The sequence below is a fragment of the Vulpes vulpes genome, chromosome 15 (assembly GCF_048418805.1).
Source record: "Vulpes vulpes isolate BD-2025 chromosome 15, VulVul3, whole genome shotgun sequence".
NCBI lineage: Eukaryota > Metazoa > Chordata > Mammalia > Carnivora > Canidae > Vulpes > Vulpes vulpes.
This window is the reverse complement of record NC_132794.1, coordinates 62,618,895-62,645,925: the sequence shown is the minus strand read 5'-3', so window position 1 is coordinate 62,645,925 and position 27,031 is coordinate 62,618,895. Positions and strand designations below refer to the sequence as shown.

The 27,031-nt window shown below is 41.4% G+C and overlaps 1 protein-coding gene across 1 annotated transcript in view; it reads right to left on the bottom strand.

The window, feature by feature from the left end:
* Positions 1 to 224: 224 nt before the first annotated feature.
* MYZAP (myocardial zonula adherens protein) overlaps positions 225 to 27,031 on the bottom strand; it is an 86,349-nt gene continuing 59,542 nt past the window's right edge. Inside the window, exons 11-13 of the mRNA XM_025999158.2 lie at positions 21,684 to 21,767; positions 8,824 to 8,924; positions 225 to 1,156 (exon numbers count right to left, since the gene is read on the bottom strand). Coding sequence (XP_025854943.1) covers positions 1,060 to 1,156; positions 8,824 to 8,924; positions 21,684 to 21,767 — 282 coding nt within the window. The 3' untranslated portion in view covers positions 225 to 1,059. The remainder of the gene's footprint in view (positions 1,157 to 8,823; positions 8,925 to 21,683; positions 21,768 to 27,031) is intronic.

Here is a 27,031-nt window from a genome sequence, read left to right as displayed (position 1 = left end):
GTACTATTGAGTTAATTAGATAAATTTCAGGGTTTAAACATACACACACGCTGGCGCTATCTCCCCCCGCCTCACATACACACACCCTATCTTATGGTTTATAAATGCTTCGATGAACTGTACTGATGGAAAGATCTCTGTGCCCTGACTTTGACATTCCCAAGCTCCATCTTGTTCTCTACCTCTCCTACCTGACCATGGATGAAATACAGAGACAACATAGGTAGAACAAAATATATGCCATTTATTAAACATATGTGACATAGGTTATAATATCAAAGTAGAGCATGCATGAACAAATTATTTAACAAAAACACCAATTGATACTGAAAACATGAAATGATTACATTTCCACAACATACAAAATTCTTTCAGTTAAAGTGAGAAAGGGGAAAAAAAATCACAGGTGAAATAAATACTTAGATTTCAGTAAGCCCCATGAAGGCATAAGGCACAAATTAAACCAAAGGATTAGCACATCAGAATGAGGCACTTGTGCCGGCAGGAGGCCAATCTCCAGCCATGGCTCCCACAACCCCACACAGATCCTGGGTGCCTAGAGGAGACAGCACCCTTCCTTGGCAGGGTTCAGTCTCCCCAGGTGCTCCTGCACCATGGACAGGCTTCTCGGCACCAGAGAAACACTGCCTCTAATACTTTTATGGGTGAATAAAGCCTTCATGCTGTAACAAATGATCCTGGCGTGAATAACATGAAATTTCAAATTAATGCCCTTTTTCCTCCCAACCGAAGGCTAGTAAACCAGAAAATAAATTGTGAGGGAATTATCCTGACACAATTTCAGTGTCTACTCAGAAAGCTAATGACGGCCCAGTAGGGCATGGTTGGGTGTTTGAAATACGACCTCGAAACCACTCTCCCCAGCCCTCCCCTTCCACCTCACTTTTCCTTCATGTTTTAGAAGTAGATCAGAACCTCAGCAGGCTCCTTTCTGGCTTAAACACGTATACAGGGAAGCAGCAGCCATCCTTCCCAGACTTTGAGCTGTGTGGTTCTAGGGCCTTTGCCCATCTGTACAAGGTGTGTGTCTCCAAGGGCCTAAGTCAGGGTTTTCTTCATGGTTAACTCCAGAACTCTTGTGTACGGGGTATAGTTCCTGGAAGGCATCGCAATTTCACGAGTCCTGCCTGTTGGGCTGAGAGGTGAGAAAAGGCAGGTCAGGCAGATGGAACAAACTTCATATTTTTCATGTAAGACAACTCTAGGAAATGGTTTTGCCACTGCTGTGGCCTAAAAATAGACAGAATGCAGTTGAATCTTTCATTTAAATATTGAGGGTCCTTTATTTTTAGCAACTTTTTCCCTCAAAGGTTTGACAGAGCTGAGTAGAGAGAGAGGCAGAGAGGGAGAGAAAATCTTAAGCACAGTCTCCACCAAGAGCATAGCCAGATGTAGGACTCGATCCCAGGACCCTGAGATCATGACCTGAGCTGAAATCAAGAATCAGACACTTAAACCGACTTGAGCCACCCAAGCGCCCCATTAGCAGCTTTCAAAGGTTGTGCCAAGCATCGATAATTCGGAAAAAATTTTTTAAATGTATTTAAGGAACTCATCATTTCGTGGGACAGCTATGTACGTAACTGTAATACAATGTGTTAGGTACTATGAGATACATAATGATCTGTGCTGGATATTCTCCATTTGCCGGTTCAGATGACTCTTCCCGGTCTTCACCTCACTTTGCCCTTGGGAAGCTGACCTGAAGATCAGCATCAATGGGCTCCCTTACCCTTTAACTTCCAGTTGGTTCTGACCAGTTGGAAACTGGCAGCAGAGGATGAGAGACTAGAAGGACAGAGAGGTCAGGACCTTTGTCCCCTTCTGGCCAGGCTGTGGCTTGGTAGTTGGCCACATTCCTCTTGCAAGGACCACAGCTTACAGCTCTCCCCTTTGTCTGCTCTACCCGCTTCCTCCGCCTGCCTCTTCAGGCCCCGCGGGTAGTACTTCCAGTAGTACTACAGAGTACACCATTGTTCTTTGTTTACTTCTCTCAAAGCTGCCCATACCTTCACAAATGGCCCCTTCATCTAAGTCTCTTCAGTCTTCCTGTCCTGTCAGGTCCCTGAGCAATATAAGAATTGACCTATTATGGGCCAACTGAGGCCAGGACGAGGTAGCAGCACTGAGGAGGGCATCTGGAAATCTGCACCAAGAGGGGGAACCTTGAAGGTGCCTAGGCATTCCTCAAGCGGCCAAGGAGGAGACAGGAATTCAAGCAGAAGGGACAGTGTGTGCAAAGGCAGAAAAGGGTGAGCATAAGGGCTGTGGGTATGGAAAGGAGACATGTTCGGTGGGACTGGGGCAAAGGGTTCATGATGGAAAGTGGCAGAGGACGAGGCCTGGTGGAGGGCCCTGTGTGCCCTGCTAAGGAGGTCAGAAGGGGACACAGCCACTAAAGATTTGTAAGGAGGGGCAGGATATGCTCATCTTTTTATTCTAGTAAGATTCCTTGGCACCGCTAAGGGTTGATTAAAGTGGGGTTAGGAGGTAGGTTAGTTAGGAGGCAGGAGGCTAGTTAGGAGATCCTTTAGTGTGTGTGCTGTTCAGGAGGTGAGAGACAGATCAGGAGAACTTGAATTCTGACAGAAACACTGGAGGTGAAGTAGCAAGGAACGGGTAAGGAGATACAGGGGAGGTGGAATCAACCAGAATTGGGTGACTGAGATGGAGGAAATCTCCCATCTCTTTTTCCTCCTGGACACCGTAACTACTTTTTCCCAGTTTGGCCGTGTGACTAAGGGACAGCAATGATGTTTATTACTTCCAGGTCTAGCCAGGAAAATCCTCCTACATAATCTTCCATGCCCAACCTCTTCCCTTTCATGTAGAGGATAGAGTGGAGGGCCCAGGAGGACTCCAAAGCCCAAGCAAGGTGACCAGCTGGAAGAATCTGGACTCCTGGATGACCATGTGCAGTGAGGCCCATGCCAGCTGGCCTCGGGCTGTCACACGAGAAATCAGTCTTGATTTTGCTAAGCCGTGGTCTGTGGGCTTGTGTTACAGCAACTATGTTCCTTCTCCCCCCGATGCAGTGACCAGGTGCAAGTAGGAGATCCTAGTCCTCTCTATTCCCTCAGCCACTGCCCCCGTTCAGGCTCTCCGAATCCATCTTTGAATCCTGGAGCACTGTTCTAAATGGTCTTCCTCCCTTCGGTGTTGGCAAAGTCCTCCTCCTCCTCAGATCCTCTACCCGGTTTGCTGTCAAAGAGATCTTCTGATAATTGAGGCATATTACCGTACTTCATACTTTTCAGGGTCTCCCCAGTGCTTCCGGGATGAAGTCTAAACTCCTGTGCTTGGTCTTACAGACCCGCTGCCATCTCCTGTTTTATCTCCCTCCCGTCTGGCCTTGCTAAGAAACACGGTTTTCACCCCTGCCACACTGCCATTCTCCCGTTGTCCGCTCTGTCTTGAAAGCTTCCCTAATCAAGTGGATTTCATAAATCCCTGCCTGTACTTCAAGACTCAAACCAAACATCACCTCCTATATGACAATTTCCCGGGTTCCCCACCCCAGTGATGGAAAAGAAGTGATCATTCCTTTCTTTTGGTCCCTTTCCTTGGGCAGTAGTGCTCCATTTTCTGCTTCCACTTTTGCTAAACTTTTCCAGCAGTTAACATTTCCCCTTACCCTGCAGTGATTTTCAACTGTAGCTGGCTTACAGATTCTTAATGGGATATATTAGAAGCTTGGGGGAAATTTTAAACATCACCTATGTCTTTTCCATGCTCTCTAAACTATCCTCCCCACGTACACCTTGAAAAAGACTGTCTGTCATACAGGCTCCTGACCCACGACTGGAAGCAACCCATAGGCCCCTCTGGTCTCCACATTCTCTGCTAGTTACAAATGCCTGAAGGCTGAAAACCACACTCCTCTTCATGACTCCAGCAGCTCACGCAGGCCAGGCACAGAGCTATCACTAAATGTATGGGTAATGAAGGAAACCAGAGGACAAGGGGTTGCCAGGAGTGAGTGGTCAGAGTGTCTTGTCCCCTGCCACAGAGGAATCCACAAAATCTGGCAGTTGGGTCCCCAGTGACCTGACCAGGCAGTTTTGTGGAGTGCTGGGGGCAGAAGCCAGATGGTGGTTTGTGCCAACCACCATGAAAATTCCATGTAACGGAAGTGGTCTCTGGTGATAATATCGTAAAAGCCCGTAAAATGCAAAAATATTTATAAAGGTGAGCTTTCCAGGTTTCAAAAACACAAACTCTGATATCCCAACCTTTCAAGAGGAAGTGAGTTATTTTGTTGATCACTAGGAAACAAAGGGATTTCAAGAACACAAATAATTTCAACCACCGAACTGAAATTCAACCATTTTCTTTAACACCTTAGGCCATTGTTAACCTTTTATTATTCCATAAAGGGGCAAGTCCCCTGAGGGAGACAACACCAGAGTCAGCAAATAAAGCTTTGACAAAAAGCTACTTTGTGTTCTGGTCTCTACACACCAGCAGTATGAAATGTTGGCATTTTAAAGCACTTACTATGTGCGGGGCACTTATGACCATGGGGAGTATTTTTCATTACATCTATTAAGACATAATTTATGAGCTTGCTTGGACACCAGGTGTCACTAAGGGGCAAAGAGAAAAAGTTTCTTTTTCGTTTTTTATTTTTCTCTTTGGATGAAGCCTAGTGGATTGGAAATTGCTCTCCATGGCTTTCATTAATAGATCTCAAACTTTTAAATCAAACTCTTGATTCTTTTCTAAAGAATAGGTGGCTTTTTTAAAAGACCCTGGAATCACAGTGAGTGCCTTCTCAACCCTTCCCTCCCTCCTTGCCCTGTTGTAAAATCCGCGCTCTCCAGAAATCTATGTAATGCAAGGGTTGGATGAAGAGGAGAAGGATTTGAAGAGGAGAAACTGGAGAGAGAAAGTGGTACTCTGCTGACGAGACATAAAGAACCCAAGTCTCTAGCAAGCTGGTGGCAGTGGGACTGTAAAGGCATGCAGCAGGTCCTGAAGGGAGGAGTAGGCCTGTACGGGCACTGAGGTGGTCCTGGAGCAGAGTGTCCACAGAGAACTGCCCTTAGGGACCTGGGAAGGTGGTGGCCACATCAATGGAATAGGAAGATGCACCCACTCCACTGGGCACTTCCTGCCTAGTTCACCAGCTCAGCAAGTTTCTGAGGGAATTACCATCAGAATCTTCCAGTTCTGGGTGAGAAATCGAAACTCAAAGAAGATTAGGGATTTACCCAAAGCTGTAGATACAGCGAGAGGCAGATCAGCCAACAAATGTTTATGGAGCATCAAGAAAGTGCTAGGCTAGGGAATGAGCAACCTCAGCGTTGCTGTCCGCTGGAGTACACTGTGTTGGCAAAAATGCTGGTGAAAATGGGGAAGTGGTGACGGTGTGGGGAGTTTACAAAAGGGGCTTAATGGCTCTATAAGTAAAGAAAAGACTGATTTTGAATCTTCCCAGCATAAAAATCAAGCAGCTCTAACTGTAAGTCAAATGCTGTTAACAGTAGCACAGCAGGAAAGCCCTGCAGGTATAGGGAGAAATGAGTCCTGGGTGGCCCGCTACTCTCCCGTGAGGCTTTGTACCCAGTGCCTGGAACAGGCTGGGACCACGTGGCCATCTCAGCCATCACAGAGACCTCATCAATCACTGGGCCTTCCAGAGTTTTATGCACTGTCTAGAGGGTTCCAAACCATGGAGAGTTTAACTGAAGAGCTTAATGCATACTGAAGCAGTACAGACTTGCAGCACTATCAATCCATTTAACAAAATCACTGATAACCACCAGTAAAAATTAAGTTAATGAAACTGTCTTAGCACACCCAAATTCATTTATATTTGATACAGCGTCTTATGTGAAAAATTAGAGTTTTGGTGTAATTAATAATAATAATAGCTGGTTTCTTTTTTTAAGATTTTTTTTTATTTCACAGAGAGACCACAAATTGGGGATGAGAGGGAGACGGAGAAGCAGATTCCCCATGGAGTAGGGAGCCAGATGCAGAGCTCCATCCAAGGATCCCAGGATCGTGACCTGAGCCAAAGGCAGATGCTCAACTGACTGAGCCACCCAAGTGCCCCAATAATAGCTATTATTTATTAAGTGCTAAATGCTATATATTTTTGCATTTAACCCTCATAGAAACCCTATGAGATTTGATACTCTCCTCTTCATTCCCATTTTAAGGATGAAATACTGTAGGCTTAAGAGTGATGAAGTAGCTTGCCCAAGATTGTGCTCAGCTGGCAGCTGGCTGGGCAGTGAAGCTCCATGACCTGAGGCTCCCCAACTGGACTACATTGTCAAGTTCTTTGTGAGAGAACAGGTAGTGAGAACAAAACTTATCTGCAGAATTAAGGCTTTAATGCAATACTCTTATTGATCCAATACATTTTGGAGTAGGCTATTTTCGAAATGTTCTGGAAAACACTATGGGATCTTATATTAGATGCAAGTTCAAAGTCTAAGTAAGAACCAGGAATTTTGTTAAAACATACACACAGAATTTAGTGACTTTATTTATTATCTTAAAACTACACATGTAGGGATCCCTGGGTGGCGCAGCGGTTTGGCGCCTGCCTTTGGCCCGGGGTGCGATCCTGGAGACCCGGGATCGAATCCCACGTCGGGCTCCCGGTGCATGGAGCCTGCTTCTCCCTCTGCCTATGTCTCTGCTTCTCTCTCTCTCACTGTGTGCCTATCATAAATAAATAAAATTAAAAAAAAAAAAAAAACTACACATGTACCACAGCAGGACTCTAACAGTCTGGTTCTAATCCTGGTTGTGTGGCTTCCAGTGAATCACTTACCTCTCTCTGAGCCTCGATTTTGGTATCTATCAAACATAGGTACTAAACTAGACCAAGGGATTCCAGTTTCTTTATTCAAACAAAATCTTACTTGGGATCCAACATATAAAACACACTAACAGCCGAGTTTTTCAGTTTTGTTTTGCTTTGTTTTCCAGGAGGGGAAGGGTCCCCACAGGCCAGCTCCTTGCTCACCTCCAGCCCCCCGAGGCTGCTCCCTGAGCCCCAGCACCACGTGCAGGGAAGCAGCACAGGTGGGAAACTACTGCTCTGAATTCTCTCTAAAGACCTTGTGCTCCTCGCCACTCAGACCCGCATGGCACCTTTCACGTAGTAGGCACTTAATAAATATTGGAGAGGAAACGAATGGAATCTTACCCTGCCTTTTCGGAAATGCGGATATGTAGCTTTCATTTCCTCTGCTGATTGACCTATGCAGTGAAAGCGCTAAGATGGATCCTGGGGGAAACCAAATGTTACATTTATGGAAAAGCTGCTTTTAGATGCTGAAGTGGCTTCCAAGTTCACCATGGCCATAAGTTAAGGGTCTGTCAGCACTTCCATTATGAAAACCGCTTTGTGGTTTCATAACTTAGCCATAAAAGTTTGCTTCAGGCTATCCTTCGGCATACAAATTGAAAACTTTGTTTTAAGCCAAAATGTGGGAATTAGAAAACAAACAATTTATTGGTTTCAGACATAGTTTTGTACCCGTCTTAAGCCAAACAAGATTTATTATGTGGGCAATTAAAGTGGACTAAACCACTTGGTTCCTGAAAAATAAAAAAGGAGAGAAATGTCCAAACTATTTATATTTCAGAAGGAGTCCCCAGGCATGACCATTCTTTTTGGCTATATTTTTATCATGTCCTTTGTCCCCCACATTGATGAGACCTTCAGTATGTTTTAAGTATCTGTTTCCCTGCTTGAGCTGGTTAAACCTGAGAAATCACCTACTCAAAACTACTGTACTTTACAGATTGGGAAACTGAGGCCCCAGCAAAGACAGTCTGGCTTGAACACATCCTGCTGCTAGCTAGGGGAACTAGACCCAGGTACTCTACATTCCAGCTTGGTGATGCACTCCCACCGTTTCCTACCAGATACAACCATTCGAGGTTCCAGGATTCTACATTTCTCCAGCCTGCTAGTATCTAACAGAGCACACACTAGTGCCCCTAATTACACAGGACTACATCCTCCTATACACAGTATACAAGGTACTTTGTGACTTTGGGTACCTAAATTACAAGCCACATGCCATGGGCATGCTCATTATCGTTTTATGTCTCTTTGGGCCAAGCACGGTTTCGAGCACCTAGCGACGATGGGTTAGCTACTGGGTCCCAGACGCTGATCTTACTAGAGACAGACCCGGGCATGGGTGTGTGGAGCAGCTTAAGGACAAATAGGTCAGTCCTCGAGCTTAGAAATGCAACTGAACAGACAAGGTTGTGGTTATTGTTCATTTGTCATGACTGAAACAGATCGATCTATTTTCGATACTGAGCCACTGCTTGACAATACTGTGTCACAGCTCGGGGAAACAGAGGACTCTCCCTCCCTCTGTGTTACCAGAGCACCTCGAGGCCACCCCCCCCCCAACACACACCGTTGTAAATGTCTGTGTCCGTGTATGTCTCCCCTTCCAGACTGCATGTGGGGCAGGCACCAAATCTCATTCCTCTCCATAAGCCTATGGCACAGGGAAGGTATTCAACAGATGTTTGCGGGGTGAATGAACCAGCGGACAGAGGAACAAATGTCTGTACTTCCTGACAGGGCCAGTCTGTCTCTCACGTGGCTTCCCCACGCTTCTCTGCGTGACCCTCTCTGCCCTGCCCAGTACTCCCGCTCCCAGAGAAACGAGCCAGACCCCTCGGCAGTTACCATTTATCTTTGCAGAAATATTTTTGATAGAAAGAATGTGATTCTGGTACTAACAGCCCCGTAACGTATTTTCTTAAGTCAAAGAAGAATTTGAGTCAGAAAAATAGGAAATTCCCAAATACCTGGTTAGAAGATCACAGCCCACTCCAATCTCTCTGGTCTCCACCTCAGGCTTGGCCTGGGTTTCTATTAAATAGTCCAACCTGCTTTGTAGTTCATTATTCTAGAGAGGAGGAAAAAAAGTACTTTTAGTAAAGCAAAAACATTCCCCCACAAACGTGTGATACAGATAGACATATAGATACAGTCCAAATGTATTACACGATTTACCGTGACATGGACATCATAATGTATTATTGAGCACCTCTTATACAGTAGGAATTGAAGAAATAGTTTGCATCCTTACAGATACTTTTCTGTGCATGTACATACATATGTATCCAATTTTACATCAATGGGAACAAACAAAATACCCTGTTGTATGCTAAATTTGGGGTTTTTCACTCAACAATTTGTTGTGAATATCTTGGCATGTTTATTAGTTTTCTTTTTATGTCAACAAGCTATTTTAATGGGTTCATAGCATTCCATTGTGTGGATGTATATTATTTATTTAACTAGTCTCTTACTGATGGCATTTAGATATTTACCACTTTTTTTGCAATTATAAATAAGGTACAGCTCATGTTTTAATACTCCCTTATTAAACTATAAAATGAGTAAGTCTATTAATTTAATTTAGTGGGAAATACCTCTATAACTTAATAATTAGTATTTCATAGGTTTGGAAAATTCAGAATCTCAAACATATAAAGTAGAACAAGCTCCTTGGGATTAAAATTAGCATTCTAAACAGTTTTTTTCAGGCCAGAGCCAAACATTACATAGGCTGATGATTAGATGCTCAGGAATTGGAAATTTGCCCCATGGGGGAAATGAAGGACAAAGGAGCAAAGGGGCTGAGGATATTGGAATGAAAACAGAAGAAAGGATAGTGCTTGGCACCTAAAGGGCAAATATACACACACAAAATCCAGAAAGAGGTTAATGGTGGTTATCTCTGGGTATTGAGGGTTTTTTTTTTAATCCTTCTATATTTTTCTGTAATGCTAAATTTTCTCTTTTTGTATATTATTAGTTTATTTTTTTCATCATGGTAATGATCTTTAATCCCCATCACCTATTTCACTCATCTCATCTCCCAACCCACCTCCCCTCTGGTAATCATCAGTTCTCTAGAGTTAAGAGTCTATTTCTTGGTTTCTCTCTCTCTCTCTGTTCATTTGTGTTGTTTCTTAAATTCCACATATGAGTGAAATCATATGATATTTGTCTCTCTGACTTATTTCCCGTAGCATAATACTCTCTAGCTCCATCCATGTTGTTGCAAATGGCAAGAGTTCACTCTTTTTTATGGCTGAATAATATTCCAAACCACCTCTTCTTTATCCATTGATCAATGGACACTTGGGCTGCTTCTATAATTTGGCTATTGTAAATACTGCAATAAAGAGAAGGGTGCATATGTCACTTTAGTTAAAAGTTAGTTAAAAAATTAATATTTTTGTATTCTTTGGGTAAATACCCAGTAGTGCAATTACTAGACTGTAGAATAGTTCTATTTTTTTTAAGATTTTATTTATTGAGAGACAGAGAGAGAGAGAGAGAGAGAGAGAGAGAGAGAGAAAGAGAGGCAGAGACATAGGCAGGGGGAAAAGCAGGCTCCATGCAGGGAGCCTGATGTGGGATTCGATCCCAGGTCCCCAGGATCACGCCCTGGGCTGAAGGTGGCGCTAAACCACTGAGCCACCCAGGCTGCTCTATTTTTAATTTTTTGAGGACCCTCTATACTGTTTTCCACTATGGCTGTACCAGTCTGCATTCCTACCAACAGTATGAGAGGGTTCCTTTTTCTTCACATCTTCACCAACACTTTAATTTTTCATGAGGCAATACGTTATCTATCTTCTTAGCTATATTCTCAGAGCATGCCATGTCAGAGATGCAAGGTAAATACTGAATAAATAAATGTATAAGTAGTCTTATAAGGAGCATGTTATTTGCATAATTAGAAAAAAATTAAAGCATTTGTCTTTTAAGAAGCTAAAGCACTATTCTAACACATTAGATTAATGCGTGAACGTTGAACAGTTCTTTGAAAAAGAAGCTCATTTGTTTCAAAAGCAAGAATGTGGGTATCACTCAGTAGATCATGCTCTGAAATGGGTGATACCAAGAGCAAAGCAGCAGCTCTGGTACAAACTCATGTTCTGTAAAGGTCTATGGATCCCTTCAGAAAAAAAGGGAAATGGTGTATAGAGAGAATCCATAGCAGCTGATGAGCCATGACAGATGGATGGACTCCAAATCTATTACCTAATGCTCAGGATGGAGAATGTTGCTGGCTTACTGCCTGAGGTACAACATTTACACACACAAGTGCACACACAGCTTCTCTAGCAATATATGGATTCTCTCATTCATAAGGAAAGACAAAGGCAGAAGGGGCTTGCCCATTAACACGCTCCAGAAACCCCACCGCCTTGTCTCTTCTCAGTGTAGAGTTTAATAATGAGGATTTCACATAATTCTGAACTGACTACCTACAGTTAGGGGGCACAAAAGACAGGTTAGTAAATATGCCCTACTGATAGACTGAATGCAATGTGGCAAAGTAGCCACAAATCCTTTGTTCTATTTCAGAAGAACTCTATGTGTGCATATGAGATACCTGCTGAAGGCTGAAATAAAAAACCTGCACTCTTGAATTTTAATGTAAACAAAAGGAGTACCAACTATGTATCAGGTAGTGTGTAAAGTTGGGTGAGGGGAGCTAGTTAGCAGTTAAAGAAATAGGGCATGATTGCAACCCCTGAATTCAGTCTTGTGGGGGTACAGACAACCAAGCAGAAAATAACAAAGGCATAAGTCCCACGCTAGAGGGACCCACAGAATATTAAGGGGGAACTTAAGACAGGGAAAATGACTGAACTCCATGAAGGCTTCCTGGAGTTATACAAGGGAAAAAGTAAGAGAAACAAAGGGATGAGTATTCCAGAATTGCAGAACATACCAGGTTGAGAACAAGCACCTTGCTGCAGTATATAGGTAGCAAGAGTTAGTTCTGAAGGGCTACATATGCCTTTACAAGGATTTTATACCCAATTCAATAAGCCAGAGCACTAGATTTTATTTCAACCACTGGGCTTCCAGGTGAAAATTGTCTTGAAAGGAAATAAAACTCCTTGGTTAGTCAAGGAGGCCACTACAATTTCCTAGTTCAAGGAGTGAGAACTGTATTTATAGCATTGAGGGGTAGACATTTAGCCAATGGATCCTCCTGCAAAGAATAGCTATGAAGTGGACAGAAGACCAAATAAAACCAAAAAACCCATCTATTAAGGTCTTTGGAGACTGAACACGGAGAGGCAAGCTGTAGAGGGGAGTGACAAGCTAAGAACGTGTTCTCTATGACTCATTTGTTTTTGTTTGCAGCTTTGCCCAAGAGCAGTTCAGTCACTGTGGCAGCAGCACAGACCCTTTAGAAATTCAACAGAAAGATCACCTTTCTTGTAGAGGGGAAAAAAAAGGAGTCCAGCATAACCAGGACTGCCAAGAATAAAGGGAAGCCAAAAAGGAGAGAAAGAAAGCAGAAATGTAAAATTCTGAACAGTTCTTCAGTAAAGAACTTTACATGAAGAACAGTTCTTCATGTAAAGACTCAACTCAAGTCTCTGGCAGACCCCTGAACCATGCATGTGTTGGGCCAACTAAAAGAAGTTTGCAGCCAAGGCTTAAAGAGCTGAACTGAGATCTGAGCCATCACCCACTACAGCATGGCAGGGTGGAGTTGGGTCTAACCAAATTCATTACCTAAAACAAAAACCTCAGCACTGTTCAGAACAATAAAACAATCCAAATTCTCCACAACAGAACCTTTACAATGTCTAGATTATAATCCAAAATTACTGAACTTGTAAAGAGTCAGGAAAATGTGACCCATTTCCAAAGAGAATGAGAACCAACAGATGCCAATCTTGAGATGACCTGGATGTTGGAATTTTCAGACAAGGACTTTCAAGCCCCTTTTATAACTATGCTCAATGAGGTAAAAGAAAATATGCTACTAATTGATATAATTTAAAAAATCAAACAGAAAATATAAAAAAAAAGAACCAAGTAGAAACTTTAGAACAGAAAAATACACTCCCTGAAATTTTTTTTTAAAAATCACTAGACCAAAGAAAGAATGGAGATGACAAAGGAAAAAGTCAGTGAACTTGAAAACATATTAACAAAAATTCAATCAGGGGCACTTAGCACAGTCAGTTAAGCATCTGACTCCTGGTTTCAGCTCATAATTTTAGGGTCATGAGATTAAGCCCATCAGGCTCTGTGCCCAACACAGTCTGCTTAAGACTCTCTGTCCCTCAGGCCCTCCCCTGCCATACTCTCCCTCTAAAGTAAATAAATCTTTAAAAAGAAAAACCAATCAGAGTAAGATGAAGAAAGAAAACACTGAAAATAATAAATGGAGCTTCCTGGAACTATGGGACAACTTCTAATGCCTCACATAGGGACACTAGAATCATAAAAGGAGAGGATAAAGAAACTAGAGCAGGAGAAACAATCAAAGAAATAATGGCTAATCATTTCCCAAATTTGGTGAAAGACATAAATTTGCAAATCCAAGAGTCTCAGCAAATCCCAAACAGAATAAATCCAAAGAGAAATATGCCTTGGGATATCTTATTCAAACTACTGAAACGCACAAGATTGAAAGCAATCTTGTTACATACAAGGGAACAATAATTTGAACTACCACAGATTTCTCATCAGAAACTGGAAGTCAGAAGACAGCACTAAAAGAAAGAAATTTATCCCTAAATGCTCAATGATTCAATAATGATGGTAAAATAAAGAGCTCACTTTCAGATAAAGAAAAACTAAGTGAATTTGTCCTCATGTGTGCTATACTAAACAAAATGCTACATAAAGGTCTTCAGGCTGAAGAGAGATGATCTACGAGAAACAGATTTTCAGGAATGAATGAAGAACATCAGAAATAGATACTATATGAGTAGATATGAAAGACAATATTAAAGATAATATTAAAAGCGATTCTAACAGTGTATTGTGGGTTTATAATGCATGCAAATGTGATACCTATAACAGCAGAGGAAGGGGTAAATGGACCTATATCATGGCAAGATTTCTTTTTTTTTTTAAGATTTTTATTTATTTATTCATGAGAGACACACAGAGAGAGAGAGAGAGAGAGAGAGAGGCAGAGACACAAGGCAGAGGGCGAAGCAGGCTCCATGCAGGGAGCCCAACGTGGGACTCGATCCCAGGTCTCCAGGATCAGGCCCTGGGCTGAAGGCGGCGCTAAACTGCTGAGCCACCCGGGCTGCCCTCATTGCAAGATTTCTACATTTTACACAAAGTAGTTTAATATTAGACCTTTAAGTAGACTATGAACAAATAATGATGTACATTGTGATATGCAAGGATAATGGCTAATATATTAGAGAAAAGAGACATAGCAAAATGCCAATAGATATATTAAAATGGAATTTTTAAAAATAATAATCCAAAAGAATACAAAAGAAGGGAGAACAAAAATAAGCAAAACAAACCAGAGGGTGTAAACAGAAAATAAATAATAAAATGACAGACCTAAATCCAATCCTAGTAATTATTAAATGTCAATGGACTATACACTCCAATGAAAGAGATATCAGAATATATTTTAAAAAGCAAGACTTAACTATGTCTTGTCAATAAGAGATGCATGTATAGAGACATGGATCAGCTGAAAATAAGTGGGTGGAAGTGGGTGGAAAAAGGTATATAATAAAAAAAAAAAGGTATGTAATACAAACAGTAAACTTAAGAGAGCAAGAATAGCTATATTAATGCCAGAGAAGACAGATTTCAAGACAGAGAATATGAACAAGACAGTGACCAACATTTCAAAATAAGGAAAAAGTCAATTCATCACCAAGACATGACAATAAAAATTTATACATATCTAATAACAGAGCTTCAAAATATATGAAATTAAAAAATTAAAAAGATGGTCTAAAACCATACCAATGGTTTTAGCTGACACCCCTCTGTCAGCAATTGATAGAAGAATTACACAAAACTCAGGAAGAACATAAATAAAATAAATGATACTATCAGCCATCTTAATCTAATTGATATTTATAGAACACAAAAATAACTGAATACCTGTTTTTTTACACTAACCAAGAGAAACCATGTGCTGAGCCATAAAACAAATCTCAATAAATTTAAAAGAATTAAAACCATACAAAATATGTTCTCTGACAATAACAATTAGAAATCAAAAACAATATATAAGAAAACCTCAAATATTTGGAGGTTAAACAACACACTTCTGAATAATCCATAAATCAAAGAAGAATCTCAAAGGAAATTAGAAAATATTTCAAACTGGATGATAATGAAAATACAACATATCATAGCTTGAGGGGTGCCACTGAAGCAGAGCGTACAGAGAGACGTTTATAGCTGCTGATAGTAACAAAGAAGAGAGCTCTAAAATCAATGGCCTAATGTCCACCCCAAGGACCTAGAAAAAGAGGAGCAAAGTAATACCAAAATAATTAGAAGGAAGGGAATAATGAATATCAGAACAAAACTCAATAGGATAGAAAACAGACAACAGAAAGTATCAACAAAGCAAAAGCTATTCCAATTTTTTAAAACATCAACAAAACTGATAACCCCCTAGCTAGACTGATCAAAGACGGGGGTGGGGGGTGTATAAATAATAAGGATCAAAGAGGTGCTAAAAGGAAACAACTGGATATCTATGTGGAAAAAAAATACATTCCTTACTTCACACCAAACCCAAAAATTAGCTCCAAGTGGATTACAGATCTCAAATAAAACATTTAGGGAAAACCCCAAGAGAAAATCTCTGTGACCTTGTACTAGGCAAAGACTTCTTAGCACACAAAAAGGATAAACCATAAAAGAAGAAATTGATAAACTGAACTTTACCAAAAATAAAAACCTTATCTTCAAGAAAATGAAAAAGTGAAGCATCTGGCTGGACAGTCAGTAAAGCATGCAACTTTGAGGTCCTGAGTTCGAGCCCCACATTGGGGGAAGAGTTTAATTAAGAAAAGAAAATGAAAAAGCAAATCATGAAATGGGAGAAAATATTCACAATACATATATCTGACAACTGGCATCCAAAATATAAGAACTCTTACAATTCAATAATAAGAAAACCAAAAACTTGATAAAATGATGGGCAAAAGATTTGAATGGGCACTTCAAAACACTAAATGGCCAATAAGCATTTTAAAAGATGCTCAGCATCACTAGTGACCATGGAAATGCAAATAACACCACAATGAGATACTAGGATGGCTAAATCAAACAGATTGATGGGACTAAGGGTGAAGATGTAGAGAAACTGTAACATTCGAACTCCTAGTGGGACTGTAAAATACTACACAGTCCCTTTAATAAACCATTCGACAGTTTCTTAGAAAGTTAAACCTATATCTACTGTTCAACACAGCCATCCCACTACTAGGAATTCACCCAAGGGGAGTAAAAGCATAAGTCCACATAATGACTTGTATAGTAATGCTCACAGCAGCATCATTCACAAGAGCCCCAACCTGGAAACAACACAAATGTAGATCAACAAAGTGGATAAATAAATACAGTGGAACACCTACAACACAGATACAGCTAAAATCATTATGCTGAGCAAAAGATGCTAGATACAAAAGAGTCTGTACTGTATGATTTCATTTACAGAGGATGCAAACCAGTCCTCAGTGACAAAGTGAGCCTCCCACCAAAAAACAAAAACACAAATCACTGGCTGCCTGGGGATAAACTGAGAAAGGGAAATGGAGTCTTCAGGAAGTGGTGGAAATGTTCTGTATCTAGACTGCAGTGCTGGTTTCCCTGGTACATACAACTGTCAACATTCAATGAACTAGGCACTTTAATTTCTTTTAGGTATAACTGACATATCACATTATAGTGTTTCCAGGTGCCCTGTTCATATATCCTGTGAAATGACCACCGTGGGAAGTCTAGTTCCCACCTGTCACTATTCACTTTACATAGATAAGGCTTATTGATGTAAATGTATATACAACAAGGTTGCCAAAGGTGTGAGCTTGAATATGGGCAGTAGGAGACAAGTTAGAGAAGGAGGAACAGATTTAGAAATAGAAAAGTGTCAGAACTAGGTCTAGGAAAACAAAGACTCTGCTCTCAATCCCACAGACTCTACCTACAGTGAACCGACAAAAGGCAGCCTCACTACTGCCAGGCTTGTGTTCCGCGGAGGGTGGCTTCTGGGGCTGAGCCTCCGGTTCCAGGATTGTCCTGCTTTCAAATACCGCCCCCTTGTGTTAAGATGTGACATGCAGCCCAGGAGGCTGTGTGCCTTCTAGGAAGGAAGGACCTGGTACGGCACCTTTTGGCATTTTTTGGAAGTTATGTCACAAATATAGGGCAGCTACCTCCTCCCCCAACTCCCCCAGGCTCAGGGGAGGGAGAGGCCGGAGCTGGAGCACAGGCACTAAACAAAAATGTGTGTCCAATAAAATGCATACGTGCAGCCTTGGTGCCTGGTGCTGCTGCCCCACTATTACCCTGGAAAATTAATAATAGTCCCAGGAATGCACAACGGACACGTTGAGAGGTTTATGTACCATACAACATGCATTAAATGCAGGATGAACAAAACCAAGACATGTGACTCCTTTCCTCTGACCTTGGAATTCTGCTGTAAGTTCAGGATTTTCAGCAGTGAAAAATGGAATGGAATCACATCAGAGTTTCAGACAGCTGACCAACTTTATATACTTATAAAGCATAATTTCAATTTAGTAACAGTTTCTATATAGGAAATAGGGAATGGGATATTCCTTCTTCAAAAGGTGGGCAAATAAAGTATTGTTGAGAGAAAAAGAAGAAAGAATGGACATATTTTTATGTCAGGAAGATTTTGAATTGGTTGATAAAAATGTGGTGTGATGGGGCCAGGCTAGAGCAAACTTCTAGGGATCTGGTTGGGGTGGAGGGTTCCAAATCTAATGAGTAAACATCAGTAAGTTCAAATGTTGGATTCAGAGACCAAAATGATCCACATTTTTTGTTTTAAGAAGGAAGGTGGGAGAGGAAAAGGAGGAGGAAGAAATATGTATCAGTGACAAGGAAAGGAGACCCTGGGGCCTGGACAATTGGAAAAACAGTAAACACATATGGCATTTACAGTGAGCCATGTACTTTTCTAATCACTTAGTATTAACTAATTTAATCCTCCTAACAACTCTATGGAGAAGACACCATTTTAGAGAAGACTCCCTTTTACAGATGAGCAAACTGAGACCCAAAGCAGTTAAACAGCTTACTCAAGATCACACAACTAGCAAGTGGCAGAGCTGGGAATATGACACTTAGTAAAAGGTAGCTACTTTATTAATAAGGTGGGATATAAAAGGCTACCAGATATGTCTATCAAAACTTCTCAAAGATATCTGGAATACCACCTTTGGCATCATTATGGTTTAAAGCAGGTGGTGGGAAGATGTGGTATAAAAATTAGTGGCGTGAGAACCGGCCAAAAGCACAGAAATTCTTAGTGGCCAACAGAATCCTGTATTGTAATACGATATAATTAGATAAGTTTGGAAAATGTGTGACTAGTAATCTTTTTTTTTTTTTTTTAAGATTCTATTTATCCATTCACGAGAGACACAGAGAGGCAGAGTGAGAAGCAGGCTCCCCATGGGGAGCCCAATGCAAGACTTGGTCCCAGAACCCTGGGATCACAACCTGACTCAAAGGCAGAGGCTCAGCTGCTGAGCCACCTTGGTGCTCCCTTCATAATCTTAAAAAGACATGTACTTCCCCCAATTCTGTCAGGACTAAAATTAGCCTAACAGTAGGCACAGGGCTTTAGCCATGACCAATTCTCGCATCCAGGTAGTTTTCAATATAGTTTGCCAGTAAAATGAACCAGGGCTCCTTGGCGACAAGCCAATACTGTATCTTGAAACAGGACAAAAACGAGGAGGCAAGAATGAATCCAGAAGCACCAGGAACCCTGCTGCACAGGCAAAGAAATTGATGTAGGAGAACTCTCCCCATCTGAGGTGTGACAATTTGGGCATCAAAAATAAAGGAGGAGGGGCAGCCCCAGTGGCCCAGCGGTTTAGCGCCGCCTACAGCCCAGGGTGTGATCCTGGAAACCCGGGATAGAGTCCCATGTCAGGCTGTGTGGAGCCTGCTTCTCCCTCTGCCTGTGTCTCTGCTTCTCTCTCTCTCTGTCTCCTCTCTGTGTATTCTCATGAACAAATAAATAAAATCTTTAAAAAAGAAAAAAAAGGAGAAGGAAATTATTATTATAGAAACAAGGTGAATCTAAGAAATGCCTTGTGTTCAACAGTGTCTCTCAAAGGGAAAGTTAATAGAAAGTATACACAAAGATAGTTTTAATAGAAAAGACAGGTGACCATAATAAGCAAGGTAACAATTTATATTGATTTTTAAAACTAGATACAACATCTACGGTGATGTCATCTCTTTTATAGAGTATTAATTATATGTTCGTTTATGAAATTTTTGTGTCAAGTAAGAAAGAGTAACGAAATGAATCATAAGTCGGGTCATCCCAGGACCTTAGGCCCCATGGAAAGACTGCTTGGCGTTGGTAACCCTACAACCACCAGGTGGAAAGAGCAGCAGAGATCCACTGCCATTAGTGGTCACATACAGTTAACAAGGAACCAACAGTCAGCAGTGTGTTTGTCACATAAACTAGTCAAACAGCCTGAAGAAGAAAACCAAGTACTCAAAAGCCATCTGTTATCTTCTAGGAGGTGAAACATCTACCTGACGCAACAAAGTGTGGTAAAGTATTAATGAGGAATACATGAGTTCTGTTCTGAAAGCGAGGTCAATGCATCATGATGATAAAGGGTCCTGACTGAATCACCTTGAAGCCTAGTGTACCCTTATCCCTCCAAGAATCAGGACCCTCTAACCTTAGCGCACCTGTCTAGAAAGTGGTACAATGATGTTAACTCTAAGAACACACTGAAATAAGTAAAACAATAGCCTTGGTAAGATATATATATAAAAAAAAAAGAACAGAAACAATGAAGAAATAAACACAAGATATTTAATATTTTAGAATACGTTAAAGTATAAATATTAAATCTCATCATTATATAACTTATGTGTTTTATCTGCTGTTTAAGTGGCTACAGGAAGTGATCAAAAGGAATCAGCCATACTACATTCATAGTGGGATTTAAATAGCTTATGAGTATTTAATCAAAGTTTAGTCAGTGTTTAAATGCTCAAGGGAAACTGGTTCTCCAAGTTTGCTTATTGGATATACATAGCAGATGCTGCTGGCCCCACCCACACCCTTTGGACACTCACCATTTCCTGACATGCCACTTGTGACTCTTTACCTGGGGGCTTCCTCAAACCACCAGAGTCTGGCTGGCCCTGAGGGCAGGCCACAGTGGATGCATCCCCCAGGAGCAGGCCTCAACCAATGGCTGACGGGAGTTAGTGGATCAATGCCCAGCTCTCTGACCTTTGGGTAAGGACAACTCAGAGGCTAGTGTGGAGCATGTCCTAGGGACTCCCGATGGAGTGAGCTGCAGCTGCCCACGTTGGCAGCCTCCTCAGCAAGGCACTGTCCTCTCCCTGACTCGTTTCTGCCCCCATCCTCTACTGGGGCTTCCTGGGATCACCAACCAAATCAATTAAGTGGACCAATAATATCCATATCTCAGGGTCTGGGCATGAGATGAGTTTAAGAAATGGAGCATTAAACAAGCACCCACAGGTGTAATGCTGTTCTCTATGCACAACATCCCCTTGGGCTTTCATAATCTACCAGGAGGAGAGCTGGCTTGAGTGGCACAGCCGCAGGGAGGGAGAGAGCTGGTGGGCACTGCTACTTTTTTCCACCGCTAATAAAAGGCACATCTATGGTTCAAACTTGGGCACATCTGATTCTGCGCTTAGCCCCCATGTTATACAAAGGATGTGGAGAACAATTAACAGTGCCCAGCAATACCAGGTGCTTAACAAATGACATTTCTGTCCCGTCCCCTGACTTCATCACTGTCTCCTGGGCTGTTTCCCTTGGGGGAAGAGCTATGTTGAGGGGCATAGACAAGGAGAGATTCATGAGGCTCAAAAGGAAGAGGCTCAATGCCAAGCTCTTAATAAAGAGCCTTCAGAACAAATAGATGTTGGCTTCTCCTTCTGTTAATACCTAAGCTCTTAAGGTGCTTCCAACTCCATAATTTCCTTTTCTGGACTCTATACCAAATATTCAAAATGACTTTCAAAAAAGCCAGAAAGTCAGGAAGGCTAAATATCTTTAAGGGTTCAGGTGACATTAAGTCACCTCTAACCTGCTGACTCAGTGTCACAGAAGAGCAGCGGATTCAGACCCCATCTCTCAGCCTGGCTCTGGTGTTAACTAAGCTGGGAGACCATGAGCAAAGCCACCTGCCTTCTCTGTACCTCCTTCTGAAACATTGTTAATATAAAGATAACGATTCTCCTCTCGCCTTTCTTAAAGTCACTGAGGTAACCATGTGAGGAATGTCCATGAAAATACTTCATAAGCTATAAAGCATTACATAAACGTGGAAAATTATCAAGTGTTATTCAACAGCTTATCAGACTGGCTAAGAAAATTCTTGAATGAGAAAAATGAGAGCCAAAAAGCAGAGGTGCACAGCAGGCTGGAATGAGGAGAGTCAGGTGGTCAAGAAAAACTAGCTGTCAGAATCTCATTTTCAGTGTTGGCAGTTAACCTTCAATCAATTTTATAAGGCCAGGAAATAGCCATATTTTTAATTAAGTGTCGGTGGTAGGCTCAGCAACATAAAATTTAATGGTAGAGAAGACACCAACTTAAAGAAACATAGCGTCTTACCTCTCCTTCTAAGAAAGAGATCTTTTCTAAAAGCTGCAATATCAAGAGCTGTTTCTGCTGCACCTTTTTCTTTAACGATTCAATCTAGAAAGAAATTAGAAATTGTTAATAAACACAAAATTGTACAAGCAGAAGTTAATCAGCCAGAAGAGATGCTTTTGGTTTTCATTTAAATAGAACCCACACTTTGGTTCTTTGTGTCCCATGGAACAGTGTTAACACGAGATGCTTCCTGGAATAGAGGATTCTGTGGCCACATGATTTTGGAGTCACATCTCATTAGGTTTGTTTAACCTAACATCTCCACACTGATTTTGCTGTGTAACCCTCCTTAACATCCTATATATGTTCCAGAGAGTATGCTTTGGGAGATGCAGATGCAATTCTATGTAAAATAATTGTTCAGCTTAAAGTTTCGAGGCAGCCCACATCCACAGTGTGATCCTGGAGACCTGGCATCAAATCCCACGTCGGGCTCCCTGCATGGAGCCTGCTTCTCCCTCTGCCTGTGTCTCTGCCTCTCTCTCTCTGTGTCTCTCATGAATGAATAAATAAAATCTTAAAAAAAAAAACAGATGAGGATATACGAATGCATATGTATTTGCAAAAAGAAATTCTGCAAAGATAAAAGACTTAATTATTAAGAAATAGTTGCCAATAGGGGAAGGAGGAAATTAGAGGAGGCAGAAGAAAGGACTTTTTTTTTTTTTTTTTAAATTTTATTCATGAGAGACACACAGAGAGGCAGAGACACTGGGAGGGAGAAGCAGGCTCCCAGCAGGGAGCCCAATGCAGGACTCGATCCCAGGGCCCCGGGATCATGACCTGAGCCAAAGGCAGACGCTCAACCACTGAGCCACCCAGGCGTCCCCAAAAGACTTTTTTGATCATACCTTGTTACCAACATTTAGTTCTGAAAGCACATTTTTACAGATTCAAAAAATAAAACCAAAAAGAAAAATGAATCCAAATACCTGAAAACAAATTGAAATAAAGGAACTTAACTGTATATCAAATTGGTGAAAAGAACTCAAACGTTAGAACAAGCTAATGTATTCTAAAGAGAAACAGAACTGCAAAGAAATTTCTTATTCACTAGAAAAACTGTTGGTAATAATGCTGGTATTGTTCTGAGACTTGAGATATTAAAGTATAATAATGTTTGGAACCAAGGTTTTTAATGGAAGAGAAGGAAATACAAGTGTGAAATCAAAGAAATGTTTTTTTTAAAGTTTTGTTAAATTTGAAATGAAAATACCAGTATTGAACGCATTTTACTTTCACTTGTTAAATATGCATTTCCTAACTCTGCTTGGCTGAGAAACTTAGAAATAAAAACAATAAGCACATAATATATCCAGATGGTGGCATCTAAATACTAACCCTCACCAATGAAACACAGGTCATCTTGGAGGAACAGCTCATTTCAGGGGGCAAAAATATACGAGGGGAACCCAAGATACTTTGTTGTGCCTGAAAACAAATACATGCAGGGTCTCCCTTAGGCCAAGGATTGGGACAATTTTAGCATCAAAAAGAATAATAAATGTAACTGAGCAAAGCGCATGGAATAAATATGTTTTTAACACCCTGAGTATTTCATGATTCGTCAAAAACAAAAACCAACAGTACCAGCATTGGAAATGACTAGGGAACCAACTCCTTGCTTTAGAAAGTTGGCAACTTAGAGACAGAATAAAGTACAAAGCCTGCCCTTCTGGTGCAAACTGCATTTTGAGATTACTAAAAAAAAAATCCCAGTTAATGAGGGAAAACATTTTCCTTTTCAGATGAATTCCAGTTAATAAATGGGGAAAGAATGAGAGATTTAGAAAATCACCCTTGTGCAATCCCTAGGAAATAACTGGCTCGTTATAGTAGATGAATTAACAGATGAAACAATCAGGGGCCGGGCTCATGAGGAACTTTACAACTGTGTTTTGGGCTGTCACCATCTGAATCCGTGATCAGCCTCAGCATCACCCAACATGGGACAAGCAGACATGCCATGTCACCAAGGAGAGAGAGAGTAAATCGCACAGCACCACCACCACAAAGTATTCCTGCTTCCCCCCTGCAGGAGAGATCAAACTGAATCTCCCCAAGCTGCTAGAGCTAATAAACAGAAAGTCAAATCCAGAATGTGGGCATGTTTATAGGACAACTGACTCATTCCTGCAATGTCACTGGATGCAGGAAACCCGGCAGGGGAGGAGGGCAAACAAGGAGAAGCATGTTCTAGGTTAAAAGACTCTAGAAACATAACCACCAAACAAATGGGCTTCTCTGTATGCTGAATGAAACAAAGCTTCAGTTAAAAAAAAAAAAAAGGCCATTTTAAAGACATTTCAGAAAATTTTAGGACAGATTGGTATTAATGGATACCAAAGAATTATCATTAATTTTGTTAGGTGTGACAGTGGCATTATGAGCATATAAGAAGTCCATATGTTTTAGAGATGGATATTGAAGTGTACAGGAAACATAAACAGAATGTCTGGGATTTGCTTCAGAATTACTACACACAGGGTAGAAAGAGGAAAGGGAAATAGAGCCAAGTTTTGCTATTTGTTGAATCTGGTCATGAGTCTGAGGGGCTTCATCGATTAATCTCTCTGTCCTGAGTGCATGTGACATTTTCATGATAAAATACTTTCAATTCCACCCAGTGTCAAAAAATATAATCCTCCCACGTAAAAATTAAGCCACATGAAACAGAGTATAATAAGAAACACATTTAAGAAAAACTGTCCAATGTTGATAATAATTAGTAATATTATAATTAAAAACAGTAACAAGTTACCCTTTAATAACGATTAAATTTGCCCAAAACTACCAGCTGAAGAAATCAGTGTTGAAAGAGCTGGGAGGAGCAGCATCTCTCGTGTGTTGCAGGTGGCATTGTAAATTAGAATGACCCTTTGGGCAATTTAGCAATAAATATTAAGAGCCATAAAGCTGTTCATAGCCTTTGACCCACTAATCCCACTCCTGGGAATTTATCCTAAGGATATAATTCAGACACAGAGGAAAAAAGCTATATATACAAAGATGTTCTTGCTCCTATTATTTATAATAGAAATTGGAAATAACCTTAACGTCTAGCACTAAAGCATCGGCTAGTACGTTATGGAATATCAATTTGATGGAATATACGACACAGACACTACAAACAAATGTACTGCAGAATGTAAAAGTGTTTACAAAAAGCCTCGAGGGAAAAAAACAAAACCAAAACCAAAAACCAAAGCTTGCAACGACTGGAAGTAAAAGCTGGAAGTTAGATCAACGAAATCATACTGAGGCTGGGGCAGGATTCTGGGCAAAAGGAAAGTTTCTTTAAATTCTCTTTCGATATTTGTAGGACTAGTTTTCAAAAATCATCCTTTCCAGCGTTCCTCTTTCATTCCTTCCTATAGTATTAAGATTTTTTTTTTTGAAAATTGACATTCTTTAAAGGAGAGGCAAGATGGGTAGTGAAATTAGCTACAGCGTTCCAAGGAGGTTGGGGTAAATTTCCTCAAATAACACAAAAATGGGCTCTGGATACACCTGCTTCACCATCTCTGCAGTAATGGGAGTGGCTGGTGAGTCCAGAGAAGCAAGAGATGTGGTCGAAGGCGCCCCAATGAACCGTTCATAGGAAGACACCGAGGATTTTCTTTTTAAAAAGTAGATACAAAAAAATAATAATAATAATAATAAATGTTTAAAGTAGATACAAGGCAGAGATGCCACCTAGAGGATGCTGAGGGAGGGGAATTGTGGTAGTTCTCAGAAGACAGCGGGCTGGTTCTGGAGCAGTCACCTCCTTGCGCGGAGACACAACAGCTGGGGGAAGGATCTGGGGGTGCTTCGCCTTTCTCAGCAACCAAAGCTTCAAGAAGTGATCGTGCTCTTTGCTAGGTGAATGCTGCACCCTTGCACTTGCTTCCTTCCTCGAGCGTTCCTTACAGAAGCATCTTGCACGGTACACCCTTGTGACCAGGGCATTCAGATTAGAGAAAAAGGGACACCGAGGATGGCAGGCAGTGCCTGGCTTGGCCCTCATGCCCTAAAAGGGGTGCCAGCTTTGAATCCCAAATCTGTCCCCCTAGAATCTGCCCCTGGAGCGCATCCCACGTGTCTTCCTATCTTCCTATGAGACACCCATCATGAGGCACAATCTCTAAATCATACCTTTGGGTGAAAAGTGGTGGGATCCCGACTGCCGGCTTCAAAGCACCTTCAAATATTGCCTCCTGTAGAGCCTAGCACATGGTAAACACTCAAATCTAGCTACTACTGTGTCATTACTGGCGTTTGTCCCCCACTAGACTGTGAGCTTCTTGAGAGCTAAGGACCTCCGTCAGCTTTACATTTTCAGATAACGAACAAATGAATCAGTGACTCCATCCATCCATCTCTCAACAATCTATCTCTTAGACTTCAGAGACAAAATTGTCTGGATGGACAGCCTCTTGGAGGCCCTGATGAACCAAGGTGGACGTGGCCCCAAAAGCACCCTCAAAATCAGGGCCCACTCCAAATTCCAGGGTACCATGCAGCTGACAGGCAACCTTTGCTCTTTTCCATACATTAAAAGCTTGTAAATTTGACCTTGAGGTTCGTGTCTTCTTCATGAAGCTGCATTTAGGCCTAGCTGTCACCAGGTGGTAGTAAATGACCCAAGCCACCAGGCTCAAATCAGAGCATCAGGAAATGAGAAATTAGAAGCACTTATTTTCCAGACCTCATCCATTTTATTTAATAGGAACATAATCTTGTCACAACAGTTAAATTTCAGTATAAAATAGTGGACCCCCTTATAGAACAACAGAAGAAACTTGTCTTGGTAAAATCTGGAACCTCTTAACTAATGTGAATAGAATTTGTTCTTATTTTTGTCTCAGCAGGCAGGTTTTTTGTAACCCAAACTCAATATATGTCTTACGGCCTAATGATCATTCAGGACACTAGACCTCTTAAGCCTACAGCCAGTTTGATATTTAAAGTGACACTTGGCGGGGGGGGGGGGGGGGGGGGGGGGGCATGGCAGAGGGGTATCCTCTAGTTAATGGCTTTTCTTCACACTAGCCACCATGGAGTTACCTCCCTAGGTGATCTGAACTAAGCAATCCCGAGGCCATGGCCACACAATGGAATCACCTAGCGGGAGCTTTCACAAAATACTGACTTCTAGACCTACCTCCAGAGATGCTGAATGTATCACTCTCCTCCTTAAAAACCCTCCCAAGCTTCTAACATTCAAACTCTCTAGCATGGGTATGAGGCTCTCCTGCTACAGTCCCACTATCATTTCAGCCTGTCCTGTCCCAGATGAACTCTACATTTAAACCTCCTCATCC